This window comes from Andrena cerasifolii, chromosome 4, assembly GCF_050908995.1.
Source record: "Andrena cerasifolii isolate SP2316 chromosome 4, iyAndCera1_principal, whole genome shotgun sequence".
Classification (NCBI taxonomy): Eukaryota; Metazoa; Arthropoda; class Insecta; order Hymenoptera; family Andrenidae; genus Andrena; species Andrena cerasifolii.
In genome coordinates this window covers 2,815,119-2,834,028 of record NC_135121.1, presented here as the reverse complement: position 1 = coordinate 2,834,028, position 18,910 = coordinate 2,815,119, and the positions used below count along the sequence as shown (strand labels likewise).

At 41.4% G+C, this 18,910-nt stretch overlaps 2 protein-coding genes across 7 annotated transcripts in view; one reads left to right on the top strand and one right to left on the bottom strand.

Moving 5' to 3' along the window:
• Nucleotides 1–18,910, bottom strand: part of Nox (NADPH oxidase) — an 86,037-nt gene that overhangs the window by 54,021 nt on the left and 13,106 nt on the right. For all 6 annotated transcript variants that reach the window (XM_076810363.1, XM_076810364.1, XM_076810367.1 and 3 more), the window contains 5 exons: nucleotides 13,419–13,516; nucleotides 13,224–13,344; nucleotides 12,928–13,078; nucleotides 7,651–7,861; nucleotides 7,316–7,542 (listed from right to left, as the gene is read on the bottom strand). In XM_076810363.1, coding sequence (XP_076666478.1) covers nucleotides 7,316–7,542; nucleotides 7,651–7,861; nucleotides 12,928–13,078; nucleotides 13,224–13,344; nucleotides 13,419–13,516 — 808 coding nt within the window. The remainder of the gene's footprint in view (nucleotides 1–7,315; nucleotides 7,543–7,650; nucleotides 7,862–12,927; nucleotides 13,079–13,223; nucleotides 13,345–13,418; nucleotides 13,517–18,910) is intronic.
• LOC143368024 (uncharacterized) overlaps nucleotides 5,060–18,910 on the top strand; it is a 113,401-nt gene continuing 99,550 nt past the window's right edge. The window contains exon 1 of the mRNA XM_076810355.1: nucleotides 5,060–5,077. The gene's annotated coding sequence lies outside the window, so the exon portion shown is untranslated. The remainder of the gene's footprint in view (nucleotides 5,078–18,910) is intronic.

Sequence of the window (18,910 nt, the reverse complement as noted above, 5' to 3'; positions counted from 1 at the left end):
TTAAACAGAAGAGTGTACGAACGAAAAAAGAAATTAAGAAAGTTATATGTACATAATCAATTCAAAGAAAGAATGGGTTTATACATAGATTACGTCAATCCGGGATGGGGTTCACCGAACGATGGAACACAGCCTGTCAATTTTTTCCAAGGCAAAAGTTTGAGCTGAAATCATTGGAATTGATGCAACTTTAATTCAAAAGTTTCATATTGTTTCATTTTAGTGTAATGGGGGTTGCTCGGTTGGGCATAACAAGGATTTAATATAAGGCAGAAGGAATACAAAGTGAAGAAGAACAATAAACGGAACGTAATATCTAGAGACGCGGTGGTGTCTCGACGCCAAGTACATGTTCGACAACCTGTATATATGTCGACTGTCGCTACCGCTATCATTTAAGGCTGCCGTCTCACCGGGCCTTGAATGTGTGCGTACGTTCTCACAAGCTAGGAAAAGCGTATACGTATACGCGAAACCGTTTCAACCAACTTTCGTCCTGGAATCGGCAAAAAGGAAGTTTTTGCGGGTATAGTTGCCTCCAGTAAACATTCGTGCAGGGTAGTCTGGTGCGTTGAACGCTAATAAGCACCGTACGTTGAAATAATAATGAATTTTTGAATCGTGTACTGAGACAGACTCGATAAATGACAGAATAAGGCTTCTAGGATTCTTCGTCCCGGCGCTGATGGTATATTCGCGCCATGTTCCATCAGAACCGGTGGAAGTCCATGCTAGCCGATAAATGTTGGAAAGATATAGTTGCCGATACGTATGGAGAGTCGCATCGCGCTGTTGCCGCATTTCCCCTATTACTATTTTGTCGTCAGGGAGGCTTGAATGAATCACAGCGAAGCGGCTGGAGAACAGAGATGCGCAAAGATAATATCTGGATAAACTTCTGGGATTTTGTTCAAATTGAAATATGTTAGAGTCTATGTGAAAATAAGGAGAATTTAAATAATCATTTTGCCAAATTCGAAAGATAATTTTCAAAAAATCGTTGAAAGTTGTGTACTTTAAGGGTCTGTATTTACAAAACAATTTAAAATGTGGCAAAATGTGACAACTTGAACCCCTCTTATTTTCATATGCACTATAACATGTTTCAAATTGAACAAAATCTCAGACATTGAGTGCTCAAAGTGATCTGCTTAGCATGGAATGAACCGTACATACGACATTGTCCATTCCAACAGAAATGGATCCTAACGCATTTCCGACTATCCAATTGTCTTGTAACTTTACAGGCGTGGGTAGTTTGGATGACAATACAATATTTAAAAAAAAAATAACCCGAAGGGGTGAAAAAAAAAAATCCAAACGGGTTGAAGTCAGCCACTCGCGTTCTTTACAAAAACAACAAAAAGCTTCTGCGTTCAGGACGTCAGTCGCATTGCGATTACCGAAAATAACCATTTATCGAGAAATGATTCGTCACGTATGTATACTAATAGTTAAACTAAAACTTTGCAGGCGTTCGTAGTATATCACCATCGAAATTGTAGTACATGAAAAGAATTATTTTTTAGTGACTTTAGCACGATAGCGTTTAAGCAAACTATTAAACTATATACAGCAATAAAAGATATTTCTAAAAAAAGTCTGAGCTGTGAAATGTTAATCCACTAACACTAAAAATTAGAGAATAAAAAATATATAAAAAGTAATTTTTAATGTTGAACGATTTTATTAAAAATACACTAAAAACTAAAAAATAATTCTTTCTTGTACTACAATTTTGATGGTGTTAATATCACTTTAAATAATTCACTTTAAATAAAATCGTGGGGCACCATGTGCAACCAGAAGTTGAAGTATTAAGTGATTCATATCCTGTTATAAAATATTGTGCCCCATGATTTTATTTAAAGTGAATTATTTAAAGCAGGATTGACTAACTGGTGGCTCGCGAGCCACTGGGGGCTCCTCCGCTTTGCTGCTACGCTGAACGGCCCCCCTCCATACCTACCAGTCTCTGACGATCACAGTCGAAAAGAGAAGGAAAGAACGAGAAATCCACTGCGATCGTCAGTGTCTGGTAGGTATGGAGGGGAGCCGTTTAGCGCAGCAGCAAGGCAGAGGAGCCCCCGGTGGTAAAGTGATATTGACACCATACATTTTTTTATATATATTTTTTCGGTAATTATTTAGAAGTTTTCTGGGTAATTATTTAGAAGTTTTCCATTCTCACCGATTTCAACGATTTTTGGATATGTTGTCGGGGACACGATTCTGAACAACTTTTTCCTATACATGTTACCGCCGCTCGACCTTCGTTTCCGAGATGCTTGCGGAAAACTGCTGTTATTACACAATGTATTCTTCCGAATACCTACCTACAGTACGCGTCCGTGGCAGCGTATGCGCCAGCATGAGACAAAACAAATCACGAAGCGGACCTTCGTTGTGAGATAGTTGCGAAAAACTTCTTTTGACTTATTCCGAGGCAACAGGACGGTCCCCTGAAGCAGCACCAGAAGCCACGAAGAGGAATGGGGCCATCTTGAAGCCCTGGATTGAGAGAGGGAGAAGAGAACCGGAAGAAAGAAGAAAATGCAGTTGAGCTGAGAACCCGGGGAAGATTGATCGGGGAACGGACCGATAGCATGTTCATTGTTTAGGTGTGATCCCCTGCTTTCGGTTCCGTCTCGCTTGTCTGTCTTTCCGGTTCCTTTGGCTCCAACGGATTCTCGCAAGTGGGAGCGAATGATAATGTTTCCTTGTTTCTTTTGCAAGGAGTTCCGGAGGACGCTCAAGGAGGCCGGAACGTCTCGCCGCTGGAAAAAGGCAGCGTCGTTGGAGTTCCGGAGACGGCGCGTAGGAGGAACGCGTCAGGAAGAGCTGCGGGTTCCGTCGAGGGACCAGAAACCGCAGGTTTCCAGCGACGCCGCGGAACAAGGAGTTGGGACGCCCCGGCACAACAGTGGACGCACGAGAAGAGGTGACGGTCGACTGGAGGCTGCAGTTCGTCAACGCTGCGGATCTCGTCGCGGGATGCACGAAGGAAGACGAGAGCATCGCTGGAGTTTCAGAGGAGGCTCGACCAGGATGCTTCGTCGTTGGAGATTCCTTCTGAGGGAACGCGACACAGGGGAATCATCTTTAGAGCACAGTTCCAGGGACGACGTGGGACAAGAAGCTGGAATGCTTGACCGAGGACGACTTCGCGCTAGAAGATTTCGTCAGCCGTCCCGATGTACCCACGCCTTGCTCAGGGTTTTTCCGTGGTTTTCCCCTGAGCGAGAAGGCAAATGCCGAGGTGGATGTCTGAAGAAGCCACGGGGCTGCACGACCACTTCTTCGGACGGGGGTACGAAGATTCTGAAGAGGATCTACTGCGGCCGGGACATCGGCTCTTCCGGAGGGGGAGCATTGTTGCGAGCACCTGAAGATAGAAGAAGGTCGGCCCCCTTCAAGAGGACGATCGAGAGGCCGACGAGAAGAGGTCTGGTACCGAACGCCATTGCGTTCGGACGTACGGGTCGCACCTTTGTCACCGATACTGCTCTGTGTAACAATACAGTTCAGACGCGTGTGCGTCCGTCTGATTATTCTTCGACTCCTTTGCGTCGAGGTGGCCTGCGATGAAAACGCCCCGGCGCAACAATATTTTCCAGAAAAATCGAACTTTAACGCGACCGCTTCAACGGGTACCGCACTTCTTGGCTATCTTTATTAATAATTCGATTCCGAAGGGTGGGCATACGAAATTAATGGATGGGCAAATCTCTTCTACATCTAAATTAACGAACTGCACCGTTGAAAGAACGATTTTGATAATATTTTCGAGAATAATCGAACTTTAACGCGATCGCTTCATCTATACCCATTTTTCGCGGTTTGTATGTTTTATTTGAATTCTGGAGGGTGGGCAAATGAAATCTGAGAGTGGGCAAACGTGGCCAGGTCGGGTACATTCGTATCCTTCTTTTAAAAAATTAAAATGCATTCATGGTGGGTGATGAAGACAAATTTTTTATTTTGTTCATAACTTTTTTTGGAGGGTGGGCAGAAAACAAAATTTATGGGCAAACGTGGGCAAACGATGGACAATCATTCCCCACCGTCAAATCATTAAAATGTTTTCATGGGGGTGCTGATGAAATTTTTTTTTGCCATAATTTTTTTTTGAAGGGTGGGCAAACGAAATTTTTTGTGGGCAAACGTGGGCATACGATGGACAAACGAATGCCGTTGAGTTTTTTTTTAAAAATCGAATTTGGGGGTGCTATCTTCACAGACATGTTGTTTGGATATTGTTTTTACATGCCCCTATCGGTTCATACCGTGCTTGCTGTCGTCACGTCTCTTTCCTTCGCAACAGCAATTTAGCGGAATCGCCACGCGCGTGGCAGGCAGGTCGCCGAACCGGGGAATCTATCACCTTAAGCACAACCTCACCGTTGACGTTCCGGGCCCCGATATTTCGAAATAAGGAGCGATCGATAGGTGCTGACTGGGCGATTTCCCCCGTCGATTTCGGGAGCGCAAGGCGCAGCCCTCAAACGGAGGACTCAGTACCGACATTGAGTTTCAGAGCTCGAATTAGGGAATATCGACGGCGAATCGCGCCGTCTAGATCGCATCTCCGCCTCAAGGCTCCCCCAAAACTAACGTGAACCTCGCCGCGCGGAGTGGATCCGCCGCGGATCAGATAACACTGTCCAGAAGCCACCACGTATAAAAAACTGCTGCCTTATCTGATCCGCGGTGCCGAGCGGATATTCTCGTTGGTCTGTGGGAGCCTTCAGTGTCTATCTCGCGAATCGCGCTAGGCCGATCAGGTTAGGCGAAGTGTTCCGATACACCGAAAAACGGCCTCGCCGGGAGTGCATTTATGTGCTGATACGGACTACCGCTATCGTGAAGACAAGGAACAGAGCGAGCGAGCAGACCGTCGGACGCCAGATTCAGCGACTTCATCGCGTCATCCGAAAGCGACGCAGCGAGCGAGCGAATCGAGGAACATTAGATTCACCGACTTCCGAACATTACCCGCGAGTAACGCGAGCGCCCGCGACCTACGACAGGTTCAGCGACACCTGAGCGTCATCTGAGACGGAGCGCCGTCTCTAGGGTATGTAGTTTGTAACTCACCTTTTTATCAGAATATATTTATACTTTGTTGTTCCTCCTATAATTTCCATTGTATAACTTTATTCAACACCCTTTTTTCCTCTCTCTTCCTTGGTAAGCATAGTCAAGGCGTGCTTTAGCACCTTAAAAGAGCGCGAACTCGACAGATCATCCCAACCGCTCGGGGTGATCTGTAGAAAGTCCCTTCCGGACGTAACATGGTTATAGTGTAATTGAAATAAGCACATGTTCGGGATGCTGCAGCAGAGAGTGAAAGTAAAGGTACAACCTGGTACGCTATGAAACCGAGAAAAAGTGAAATTTTAGTGTTGTCACACAATTGTCTCGAGCTTCGGTATTTATCCACTAACAAGGAGACCGCACAGGTTATGCAATCGGTTCTGGAATGAGACTGGGTGGACATTGTAGTGCACACCTAGTGTTACAAAACCGTAAAGGGTTTTTGTACAGTGGGCCTTCGTTTTCGAGAAATTTGAGTTCAAAGTTTTGCGCGACAGTAGTATTTCAGTTGTGCAAACATTCTTAGCAAGCAACGGTCGTAGCTGCGATATTAAGATGTTTGGCTACGGTGCTGGAGGTCTTCGGTTCGATTCCTGGTGCGCGATTGTTTTTTTTTTCTTTTTCTTACCGTAGTAATGCAATGGCTGCACCTAAAATTATTTTGCGCTGTAACGATGTTAATAATATATACTATTACAATAATACTGCACACAAAGTACAAACATAATACAAGTGCAGATATAATATAAATATAATAAAACCGCAAATTACAAATAATATCAGTGCAACAATATTAATATTATTATCATTATCGGTGATGTATTAAATTTACTACGTCTATAAGTGTGAGTGCTTTTATATATTTAAAAAATATGCCGAAGACGTCGCGGGCTGCAGACTATCGAATAGACTTTAACGGCAGTTAGAGCTCCGGTCATATCTGACCGTAGGGATAGTCGTATACAGTAATATTGTTGCACTGATATTATTTGTAATTTGCGGTTTTATTATATTTATATTATATCTGCACTTGTATTATGTTTGTACTTTGTGTGCAGTATTATTGTAATAATATATATTATTAACATCGTTACAGCGCAAAATAATTTTAGGTGCAGCCATTACATTACTACGGTAAGAAAAAGAAAAAGAAAAAAAACAAGCGCGCACCAGGAATCGAACCGAAGATCTCCACAGCACCGTAGCCAAACATCTTAATATCGCAGCTACGACCGTTGCTTCATAAGAATGTTTGCACAACTGAAATACTACTGTCGCGCAAAACTTTGAACTCAAATTTCTCGAAAACGAAGGCCCACTGTACAAAACCCCTTTACGCTTTTGTAACACTAGGTGTGCACTACAATGTCCACCCAGTCTCATCCCAGAACCGATTGCATAACCTGTGCGGTTTCCTTGTAAGAAAGAATTTGTGGAAACTCCATCCCCAAACGAGTGGACAGGGGTAAAATGTAGTTTCTCGGGCTCCCTAATATTTCTTAGGCACGATTAGATGTCAACTTGCACCTTACTCACAAAGATTACCCACACAAATGCATAAAAACCAATTTCAGGATTTTTCCCTACCCAACCCCTAAGGGGGTGATATGTATTTGCACGGATTCCTCAAAATTTCTTAGGCCCGATTAGATATGAATTTGGTTTTAGTTCGTAAGGTTACCCACATAAATGCCTAAAAATTTCATAATTTTGCCCTAATCAACCCCGAACGGGGTGGTAAAAAGGGGTTATATGTGTTTTCATGAAGTCCTTAATATCTCTTAGGCCCGAAGCGAAATGTGGAGGTATTTTGCTAGTTTGTTATAATTCTCTACCATGTCGGTCATTCACAGCACTAGATATTCGCAATTAAGCGGGACCACCATTTTGACAGAGAGGTAAAAAGTTCACCTGTCGGTATCTCGAAAACGTAACGATAGACAAAATTTTAGACTTTATTTTCGAAATCAGCGGGCCATTTTACACAAGAAAAAGATAGTGGCATCTGCTGCGCATTTTTTTTTTATTTTGTAAACTAGTGCAATTATTAACTCGGAAACGAAGCGTTAGACGCAATTCCGTCATTCTTGATTTTTATCTTATTTTTACATGTAGAATCACCCCCAATAATATATCCACCTGTATTCAACACCCTGCATATAATAGTGTACTATTCTATTGGTGCAACATTTTTTAAGTATATGGAATGTTTTCTTACCGCAGGCACGTGCAAGCATGACATAGCCATTAGACCTTCTGTATTCATAAATTCTTGATAAGAATAAAATTATGTTAATGAAAATAAAGATGGAAATAAAAGTGATGTAAACATAATTATTTTTCATGTATGGTTTTGTCAATTGATAAGGGCGTAACGCCGAAACGAATCTCCAGAGTGATTTCTCCTTTGGTTTTGGTTTTGGTGGTACCAGCCATCGATCGATACTAAAATTAAAAATAGATTTTTAGTCATTTTCTCTTCTAATTAATACGACATAGTAGATTGAATGATACAATAATTTTATAGCGATTCTGAAGTAAGATGCTTTTTACCTAATTGAAAGATTTTCTAATAGACCTTCATGCTTTTTTAACTGGTTTTTCAAAGCTTCGACGGTAATAGCACCCCGATTATCTTGATCGGCATCCTCAAATAGCGCAATCGTCAATTCTTCGATTTGTTCATCACTGAATTGCATACCGTTTTCCTCCATACAAGCTCTCATTACGTGCTCTAATTCGTGAAGCTGTATTAATCCGTCACCTTTTGAGAAATGACAAATAGGTAAAACTGGTCGTTAAAAGCAGAATATAAATAGGTAAATCAGTATTAAAAAGTCTAGTTCCAGAGGAATTTCAATAAAATATACCTGTAAGAAGAATCATAATTGAAATTAAAATCTATTTTACAACTTTGTTTGGTGTCGACGTGTTTTTACGCCCTAAAATGTGCACACTGTATACGATTTCTTCGTCATTTGAAGCCAATAACTTCTTAAAAACTTCGAAATTATTGTCCGAGGGTCCCATAATGTTTAGTTTGAAAACAAACCAAACATGCACTTTTTTTTGTACTTAGCCGCCTCGGATCCCCTTTCTCACGCATAGTCGAGAGCGTTGAAGTTTACGCGCGGACGAGTCGTCCACTGACGGAAGTTTTTATATTTGTATTAAATATGCAAGAATGTTCATATTATCAATGGACTTGTGAGATTCTTCCAATGAAAATACAGTACTTCCTCGCTGAGGGCTCGGTTTGGCCTACACAATGAAGACTTTTCGCTATCCCCACCATTTCTGTCTCACTCGTGTCCGGCGAAGGCGAGAGCGAGATGGAATGAGAGCGAATGAGATGCGTTGATATTTTGTCTCGCTCCGTCTTTCGGACGCCTGACACTCCGTCCTTTGCGTGCGCGCCCGCCGCGCATACCCAACGCGCACGCAAAGCATTCCATCTGGCTCCTCCCTTCGGCAAGAAAGAGCGAGAAACGATCGCTCGGAATTAGCGCTCCCTTAACGATGAAGGCTCAACAGCGGTCCCGACCAGCGAGCCCTCAGCGAAGATGTACTGCAAACTTATACTCGACACCATTCGGACTATTCTTAATTGTGTGTAATTAAAAATACAGTAAATATTTGTTGCATATTCACCACTCGGGCCGGGCATAAACATATAACGTATAAGAGGACACGAATTCCAACTCGAGCTGGCTTGTTTATTCAAACAATGTTGTCGAGCCTCGGACTCGCGTTTATATTTTGCTGATAGCGACAGGCGATAGTCGTAGAAAAGGACTATAAGTAAAAAACAGTGGAACCGAATGGGAAAGAATGGCCGAAAGTCAAATATAAAAATGACTCACAATCAATATGATTCAAATTACATACATCGTGTTGGGCCTTATTCTCATTAGAAAATCTCATTGATATCAAGAGGCACGGTAGTGTCTCGCGCCAAGTACATGCGCAGCGCGACACACACAGCACAGTGTCTATATTACGCCACGACCCGCTATCAAGAACCCTTCGATTATCGAATCTCAATAATGGTTGATCCGATTAGATTTTGAATGGTCTTAATGAATAGCTTGGGTTTGATTTACATAAGAAAAGTGACTTCGTTTTGTTCTTACGAACCATGCAATTCCATGTAAAAAAATTTTTATCTCCAATACTTTAGGAGATATCCAGCTGTCCAGTCTTCCCGTTGACAGCCTGTATATCTAGTATGCGAATGAAATCATGAACTAAAAAAATTAAAAATTTAGATCTCGAATCAGAGGAATTAATAAGTCATATTGCAAACATTAACATAACAACGCGACAATAGGCGCATATTGCAAATATATGAATAATAACACCTCGTACATCATGTATCCCTTCTGTTCAACTATCCCATCTTTACCCTACGGACTGACCGAACATTGATAACTTTAAACACGAATAATTGGAACAGTGGGACGAGGGGGGAAATGATCGGTGCGTGATTATTTAGGGGGGGAGGGGGTGTGCTGAAAATATTGCAATTGGTCCGAATGTGGAAGTTTTTTGCGGTTGGAAGATATACCTCGTCAAATTTGAGAAATGTCGCTGTTTTCGTTACTGCGGATAATATTATTTTTAATGGATTGTTTGTATTAGTTACTAATAAAAGAAGATATTTATTGAGAAAGCCTGGGCTTTAATTTAAACAAACCGATTTGTTGCTACTTTTCTATATTATTCGACTTTTCCTTATAACTTGGAAACAAAAAGTTTCCGAAACATTTTATTTAAACCACTGTAAGGGGCATTAAATAAGGTAGCAAATAAACAGAATTAATTTTTTTTATCGCAAATTAGATAAAAAATTTGAAAAATAAATAAATGTAAAAAATATTAAATGATACATCATTAGAAACGAATAATTTTTTCCTATTTTTTGGCGCAAATTTCATTCCGATATCTTAAAAAAAGACCCAACAGGCGGTAAATTTTAAATTCGACCCACTCTGCGCCCGAGCGACCGAGACCGAGGTAGACCGAGCCTAGCCGAGTCGCACCGGACGCACCGCGTCAGACCAGCCGACGATCACTCTCCACCGCACCGCTAGATCGCGTCGATTTCTCGCCGCTACAAATTTCCCCGAAATAGAACATAAGCCCCGGCGCGACCAAGGCAGGCATCTCGAGTGGGGCAACGGATTCCCACCACCAGCGACCAGAACCGCCAGGGTACTACCCGGGTTTATACCGCTACCCACCTTAGCGTAACCATCCATGTACCAACCAATCCTTTACCGATCAAGACGCAGGATTTTGCCAGATCTCGATCTCCGATGCTCCACCGATCGAGACGCAGGATATTGCGCGGTCTCGACCACCAATCCTCTACCGCAGAGATGCAGGACATTGATCGGTCATGCCCACCGATCCTCCACCGTAGAGGCGCAGGAACGGCCAGGCCACGATCTATGATCCGCTACCGACAAGACACCGGCTACGGTTCGGTCTCGACTACGTCTCCCGCACAGAGCGTTGGGACACCGCCCGGACGCTGCGGAGTGGGCTATCGAGTAATATTAAGGACTTGTAAATATTGTACATAACCAAGCTCCAAATAAATATAGTATTATGGAATGGGAATTAACTAACTAGAACCCTGACATACCGGCTGAGTCCTCCCAGAGCAGATTCCTATTCCCGGAGTGACGTACGTTACAAATTGGCCATAAGATTGCGAAGAAAAAACGACTTCAAAGCGGCGTATGGGAAAGATTTTGCATACGTAACATAGTGTAGATTGTTGTTGAAAAATTGTATAATAGTTAATATATCACTTTTGAGTCTACAAGTTTGTAAAGTTTTTCCACCAAGCGAAATGTTTTTTCTTCTCCGAGGAAATGTACGTAGCTATAATTGCGGTTACTCACATTTAATTACATCGTGATTCACCGTGATGATTCATCGTGATTCATTACCATGTGATTCAATGTCCACCACAGGGAGGAAGCTAACTTCGGACTCTTCCCAAACCCTATCCAATCAACCAACTGTATATGTAGGACTTCCTGAATTTCAAATCTGAATCGTCGTCTGCGGGGAAATGCTTACGAACTGTGATTTATTATCCAGTTTGGAGAGTTTCTGTCTCGACAGCAAAATTGACCGAATGTGGCGATTACATGCCTTTGCGCCGGATACTTTTAATGATACCTTAGTCACAAGCTTTACTGTACGCTCTACAGCGACTGTGTGGCAGGGATACTTGGTGAAAGACGATTCTGGCATGGTGTTTTCTGGCAGGAGTGGTTTATCTATAATTTTTTTATTGTAAACGCGTCTGAGAACTAGTGGCAAAATGACGCAGACGTCTGGATTATTCCTGGTAATTATTTTATCATAACCTGTCGAATGAAAATTGAGGTGAGGCACAATATTAAACCTCATTATGTCAGCAACACTACTTTGTTCCTCCTCTCGGGCTTTCAGTAATGTCTTAAACCGGATCCAGACCTGAATGCCCATACGTTGAGCGGGCTGAGTGTGCAGGAATGACGCATGCGGAGGGGTCGAAAGTGCCATGTGTCTTTCGTCACCAACTTCTGTGCTTAGCTTAGCCCACTCCGTAGTCATAAAGATGGCATCGAAGGAAATTCAAGCGCATGTTTATACTCGGGAGATAAGGGATCCGCGTTTAATTTGAAGAAAGGACGACGGTGGCGGAACCACGCGCCGTCAGCGGACTACCCCTTTTCTTCCTGCGACCCTCCACGAAGCGTATTGCCGTTCCCCGCGAGTAATTTCGTGTGATTTTTTAATATAACAGCGTGTTTGCCAGGTTGTATGAATTGAGAACAATACAGAGTGTAGTCAAGATAAGAAAGACAAATTACACAGTTCGACAAAATTTGACTTTTTTTCGGACTTGTTACATTCAAAGGCCGTTTCTTATAGGTTTTCGTGCCCTGAAAACCTATCCGCAAACTGTTTGTCGCTATCACCCTCAGTTTTTGACCTGATGACATGACGGGGACCAGCCATTATGGAATTCTGTCTGCGGATGATGAACCACAGAGGTACGTAGACGTTAGGTACGTAAGTCACTATAACAATGAATTTCTTGGTGGGCCGTGATGTGGATATGTATAATTTCAATATTCTGTTTACTAATGCGACAAAACGAGCCGCTGATGACCAGGGTTGCGAGAGACTAATTTTGGAGGACACAAATCAGCGGAAATTGCACTGGATATATCATACAAATACATCTGGTCTTTGCTGTGATCATTAGGTCTCAAATCAGGTAAGTCACATTGTATTTTTTTTTCACTTCGAAAGAGGAAGCATCTCGTAATCTGGAAGCTTTGATCATACATATAGGACATGTGAATGTGCATGGACCGGATTTTCCTCCATCAATCATGTAAAATAGGGCACGGAAAGGTAGCTCCTTAAAGTGCAAAAGACAAATGATCCATTGGAGAAGCCGGTGCATCATTTCCTCGAACTTACGGAGGATGCCACCCTTCCGTATAGAGAGTATTTGGTGGGACTTACACTGATTTTACTTATATTACTAAACATTATTGATTATGCTTAAACCTTGTGAAACCTTGTTTCCTACATATTAATCTTTTTTTTTTTGTTTCAGGTAGATCGACAGCACCAACATGACCAATTCTAGGACCTTGTTGATCATGGTAAAAGGCCTGCTCAATGATAAAGGACTTTTCTTATAATAAATATGTTAAATGCTGACGTGCTACGATCTTTTGGGTCATAACTATAGAAATCTGTTTCACGTCCCAATTAAGATTCAACACGTAATTATTATTGAAAATATTTTACCGTCTATGTCGTAAACTTTGAAAAGAAACTTGAATTTGTCATCAGGAGTTTTCCCCGCAAGCTGGTGCATGGCGTCTAGAAACTCTTGAAGAGATATGGAACCTGAGTTGTCCCTGTCGAATATTTGGAAGACCCTGTCTGTGAAGAATGGCTGGAAACAGATTTTTTCGTTAAATTTGAAATTCAGTTCAAAATAGATCTTCTTTTGTTATGTTGCCGGAGAAAATTATATTTTTCATTGAAAATGATTTCAGATTGCAAAGTCGAAGTACAGAATCCACATGTTCACTACTTACGTTCTTCGAAGTGACAATCTTGTTAAATTCTTCGCGACTTATTTCTATTGCATTGCCCACCGTTTGCTTGAAAAGTTTTTCCAACCATTCCAAACTATCCTTATCGAAGCCGACACATGGCCTGCAGAAACATAGCAAAGAGATATTATTCATAACAAATATTTACACGAAGTAGTAATGCAGCATTAAAGTCACCTTCCATCGCTGACGTTGGAAATGAACTCCATAATTTGAGAAGGCATTACGCATCCTGCATTTTCTTGGTCGATTAGTTGAAATATCTCATCTGTAATCTGTAACATAAGTATTTCGGTCTATAATTTTACACCTCTAATTGTAGGAGGTGAAACGTGGCAGCCATCTTTAGGCGTATATGAATTGGGAGGAAAAGAATCATCGACGACCCAGGTTGCTCAGCGGTAAAGCAGTCACGCGGAAACTGGAAGATCTGGGCTCGATTACGGACTCGGTACCCGATCTGGGCCGATTCTTGTTTTCCTAGATACTATTGGGCAGGGAACGATGGGGGAAATACGGATACCGGATAATTCCGGATACTTTCTCAACGGAAAGTCATGCACGTTTACAGACGTAAGTTTCGACAAATAAATTCGACCCGTTCTTTACAATTTTTGTGGTATAATTTTAATAGTGTCACCTATATTTAAACAATGGAAACTAGTATGTAATTTTTTTCAAGCACAGTGCATACCCTAAGGATAATAACGTAATAGTTTCCAATGAGTGTATGTCTATACAGGGTATGTGACTACTACTGAAAGAAAATTTAAGGGATGATTCTAAACACCATAATAAGACGGAAATCAACAATAACGGTGAAGTGATTGAGACTATAAGCGTTTAAACATAATTTGCGGTTGCAGCTTTGATTGTTAGTCATAAGCGTTTAAAGATATGCCTAAAAACAGGCAACTCACGTGTAACGGTGCACGCGGGACATGTCAGACGAGGGGTCGGGCAGAGGTGAATATAGTCACTATCGCACAGAACTCTGCAACGGGCGGGTATACAGGGTGTCCCAAAAATGGTGGAGTTCCGTGAGACAGATGACTCAGGGGGTGATTTGAAACAACTTTATTCTTAGCAAAAATATTGTCCGAAGCATCGTTAACGAGATATTATCAAAAAACCTCGGCCAATCAGAGCGCGAGTCTTCCGTTTCAGCTCCCGCGGTAGCGTTGGCTACGTGGTAGGCGGCTGCGCTTGTACTACACACAAGCAAATCAGCATGCATCGAAGGAAACCGCGCAAAATAACAAATGATAAAGGCGTCACATACAAAATCGAACTTTTCGCCATCTTTTGGTTGTCATTTAAAGTGAATCTATATACATAAAATTCTTTTTTTTTTGTTTGTTTGTTCGTAATACAAATTTACACAGCTGCGCGGATTTCATTCGAATTTAGCACATATGTTCTAAAAATCCCAGCGGAGGTCACTGTATAGGTTTCATTGCTCTCGCCCACTTTTACGGACTGTTATTTAAAGAGAAATGAATACTCGGGTTGGGTTTCGATAGCAGCGCGGCGTGGCGAGCTACGGTTGACGTAAGTGAGGTTGTTTACATATCACGTGGTTCGTCCTCGCGCGTAGCGGTACTGCGATGTCACCAACAGGTGGCGAGGCTTCTCGCGCGCTTTCTCGCGAGGGAACTGGAGTGCCGCGGATATATATGTTAGATTGATCGTTGGGGTACTTTGCGAATATCTGGATACTACCTTTTCTGCGTAACACCGAGTATTTCAGCTAGTAATTAATAAAGGATAGTTCGACGAAAATCATATCAAACGTAAAAATACGAATATATAGTTTTTTTTTTAAAGCAGAATCGAAAATAATAATTATTTGAAGGATAAAGAATACGCAAATTTCCTTTTGTTAATATCGTAAAGACGAAAATGTAATGTAACAGGAAATGAACAAAAGGTGATCATAGTTCGTTATTGTGATGAAAATCCCTAATTCAATAACGGCCAACAAGACTTCCATTTCCGGTCACGGTGTGTGAAAGGCGAGTGAGAAGTGAGTGATGGTAGAAGTGTAGGGAAAGTGTGGTGAGGCGGTGAAAGGGAGAATAGAGTGCGAGTGTGGAGGTTGAGGGAGAAGTGCGGAAAGGATAGAGATTAGAGGGAAAGGGCTAGGATTGAGGGTGATAGGGAAATAGGAGGGATAAGGGAAGGTTTGGAGGTTAGGCGATAGAAGTGGGAGAAGTGAGCGGGAAAGAGCAAGGAGAGCGGCAAGGGGTGACACCTGTCGGAGAGGAAAGGAGGTAGAGGTGTTGGTAAGGAAGGCGGGAATTTTTGAACGGGGAAAAAAGAATGAAGAGCATGAGTAAAGGGAATATGGGTGGGATGGGGGAGAAGGGCAAATGGGGGGAGAGGGGAGTAATGGGGGTGGGAAGGACAAGGGGAGTGAAGCGATAAAGGAAACGAATAGGAAGGACAGTGGTAGTAGTTTGGGAAACAGTGTGGGGACTTTACAGAGTTTTGGGGGAAAGAAGAGAGGGAGAGAGGAGGAGTTGGGAACGTTGGGGGAGGAGGGAAGGGTAGGGTTTAAGAGGAGTGGGAAAACGGTAAGGTCGCCAAGTAAAGGGGGCAGGAGAGGGGGAGCAGGGAGGCGTTGCCTCTGAAAATCGGCCACCAAGTTCACTTAATTCCCAAGCCTGATTTGGAGGATATTATATAAAAACGACTTTGTGAGCTTTTAAATAATTATTTAAATGTTCAAGGGCCCAGGGCACATTTTTCCGTTATCTGATCGGGCTCAAACTTTACACAGATTTTTTATAATTATTTGGAACTATATTGTAGAGTGCCGCGAATAAAATTCATAAGTCGAAAATAAGAGCCACTTTAGCGTACACGCTTAAACGTTGAAACGTTTGAACGCTTAACATCGTCCTCCTTGCTTTGGTCGAGTAAATGCGGGCTTTCACGTTGCTAAATCGAGTAGTAACACGTGTATTTATTGTAAATAACGCCTAAAATAAGTATGTGTACATCGTAATTGCAAGTCAATTATGCGAATTTTCCTACAACATAAATAAATTCAAAATAAACAGAACATAGCGGAGCGGAGTGAGAGAGTGTGTGTGTGGCGATGGCACGAGCCGACGGAGCGCGACGTTCGACGTCGCACAGTGGGGCACGTAACATAGGATTCGCGGGAAAAATCTCATAACTTCGGTGTTCCCCAATATTTTGGAGTACTTTTTTTATATTATTTGTTAATAGGCAACGGTAATATGGACAGGAACAATAATAAAATTGAAGCATTTTTAACAAATGAAATTTTAATAAACCCCGTAAACATAATTATTTAAATATCCAGTTCAGATTTCACGTGCAACAACGAATTTTAGAAAACATTATTAATATTTTTGTTTATAACTTTTTTCTAATTGTTCAAAGAATTGATCAAAGTTTTACCATTTGATAGATCTAATTAAAAAAATAACTTTTGTCTTGAAATTTCTTTTCTATCTCTTACAGATTGCGAGTTAGAAAATAAAATTAAAAAATAGCCGAATCTTCAGGGGTTAATTTCACCCCCTTAGTGCGATTTTGGGCAGCACAAAAATGCGTTGTAATCAGGAGGAAGTTCCCTACATATCCACAAAGTTTCAGAATTTTTTGAATTTTCGGGTTCGGGACTTTCCCTTGTGAGTACCGGACCGGGTACGGGTTAGGGTCCCTATCCCTGGTTATAAGTCTTAAAATCTTAAAATGTTAAAATGTTAATTTATAATGAAAAAAGGAATGTTATATAAGTATTAATAAATAATTATGAAATATGTTTTCTCTGTATCGATTATGCTCACAATACTTTATTTATAATTTTTATTATATTTTATTTTTTTTAATGTTAATATTACTGTCCATACACATTAAAACTATCCAAAAGTAATATAAAATAGAAACTATGCAAAAATAGCGAGAAATGCTGATGTGATGAGTTTCTGCGAAATCGCATGCACAGCGCACTCCTGTGATTATGTATCAGTAACAGCCAAAGTCGCAAATAAACGTAACCAATTTTTGGAGGGCTGTTAGTAGATGGTATCTGCTTTCCATTAGTACTATCTAGAGCCCGGAGGAAGGTGGAGCTTTTTTATTTATAAACCTAAAATAGTTCATGAAAACTTGAAATACTAGGTAACTTCATTGAAGTTGTATAGTTGGATTGCGGTGAAGAGTTTTCAAAAAGTATTTATGTCACAAATAAGCTGAGACTATACACATTCGAAATACATGAGGTACAAAAAAAAATATCTAGAGGAATTCAGAAAAAATCGAAAATCTGGTACGAATATTGACACATTTCCCGTTAGAATACGAAAAGTCAACTTCAGATAAATTTTTCTTTGCAATTAACATGAATATGACATATCTGTCATATAGGTTAGATACGTTGGTCGATTGGCTATCAGGATACAGTGATGGATATACAAAAATACAAATTTCATTTTAAGACTTTTTTCCTCTCCAGCCCCACTGTGAGGCGGCGCCCGAGCGACGAGCGAAATCAGGAAGTTGTATTGGGTCGCATGGCGGGGCCTACACGTGGGTTATGGCGTGCCTATCATAATTGCGTTATAATATGTGTCTTCTTTTACTGTTCTTTTTGTATCTTAATCACTTACATAATAAATCCAATCACTTCTATTCCTACATTTGGGGGCTCGTCCGTTATCGGAATAAATAGACGAATGGAAGTGTAAGTGATTGGAAACTGAAATCTGTCGGATTGTTTACGGTATTTGCGCAGCAGCCATCGGTTCGTTCGAAAATTTGACTTGTGTTCAGGTGGTAGGTTGACCATGTGTGGACAAAGTATAAAGTTGATCAGTTGGGCGAAAGCCAATAAAGTTGATAAGAAGGTAGACTGAAAGTTGAAAGTGGAAAGTGGAATACATAAGGATGAGTAGCAAGAAGACGCAGGATAAGATACAGGACGTAAATGATGGGGGAAATTCTACGGAGGAAGTCGAAGAGGAAGCGAATAAAACGGTTATAAATGTGGAACCGAACGAGGAAGAAAAATTGACCGAAGACGAAGTAGATAAGATGAACGTGCAGCAGTTGAAGATGGCATTGGAGAAATTAAACTTAGAAACGACAGAAAAAAATTAGAATTGCGGCATAGGTTGAAAATGTTTTTGTAAAAGGAAAACGGAGAAGAGGATAGCGAAGCCGAAGAAACGGAAGATGAAGAAGACGAAGACGAAGAGGAAGAGGAAGAAGAGGGACATAAGGGCCCTTTACACGGACGGTCTTGCGTAGGTCGCAGCGACTGCCCTAGGGCAGACATAATGTGCACCCCTGATCTAGCTGGTCAGGGTGATGTTCTTTCATTTATTATATACGATAACCGAAAGGATTTTAGTTGTTTTCCCGCGAAGACAAACGCGAGCTCGAAAAACAGCTTGAGAGCGGCGCATGGGAATGCTTCTCCATACGTAACATAATACCCAACTCAGCCCTACACATATGTATAATGCGTTCTACACATTCAACAAAGCGTTTTAACATACATATGACGACCTATGGTTAAAGGTCCTGCAAGGTGGTTAAAAGTCAAGCACAATGGAAAATAATTTACCGCAAACTAATACCTTATTAGGTATGAGTGTACTATTGTACTATTGTACTATTGTACTATTGTA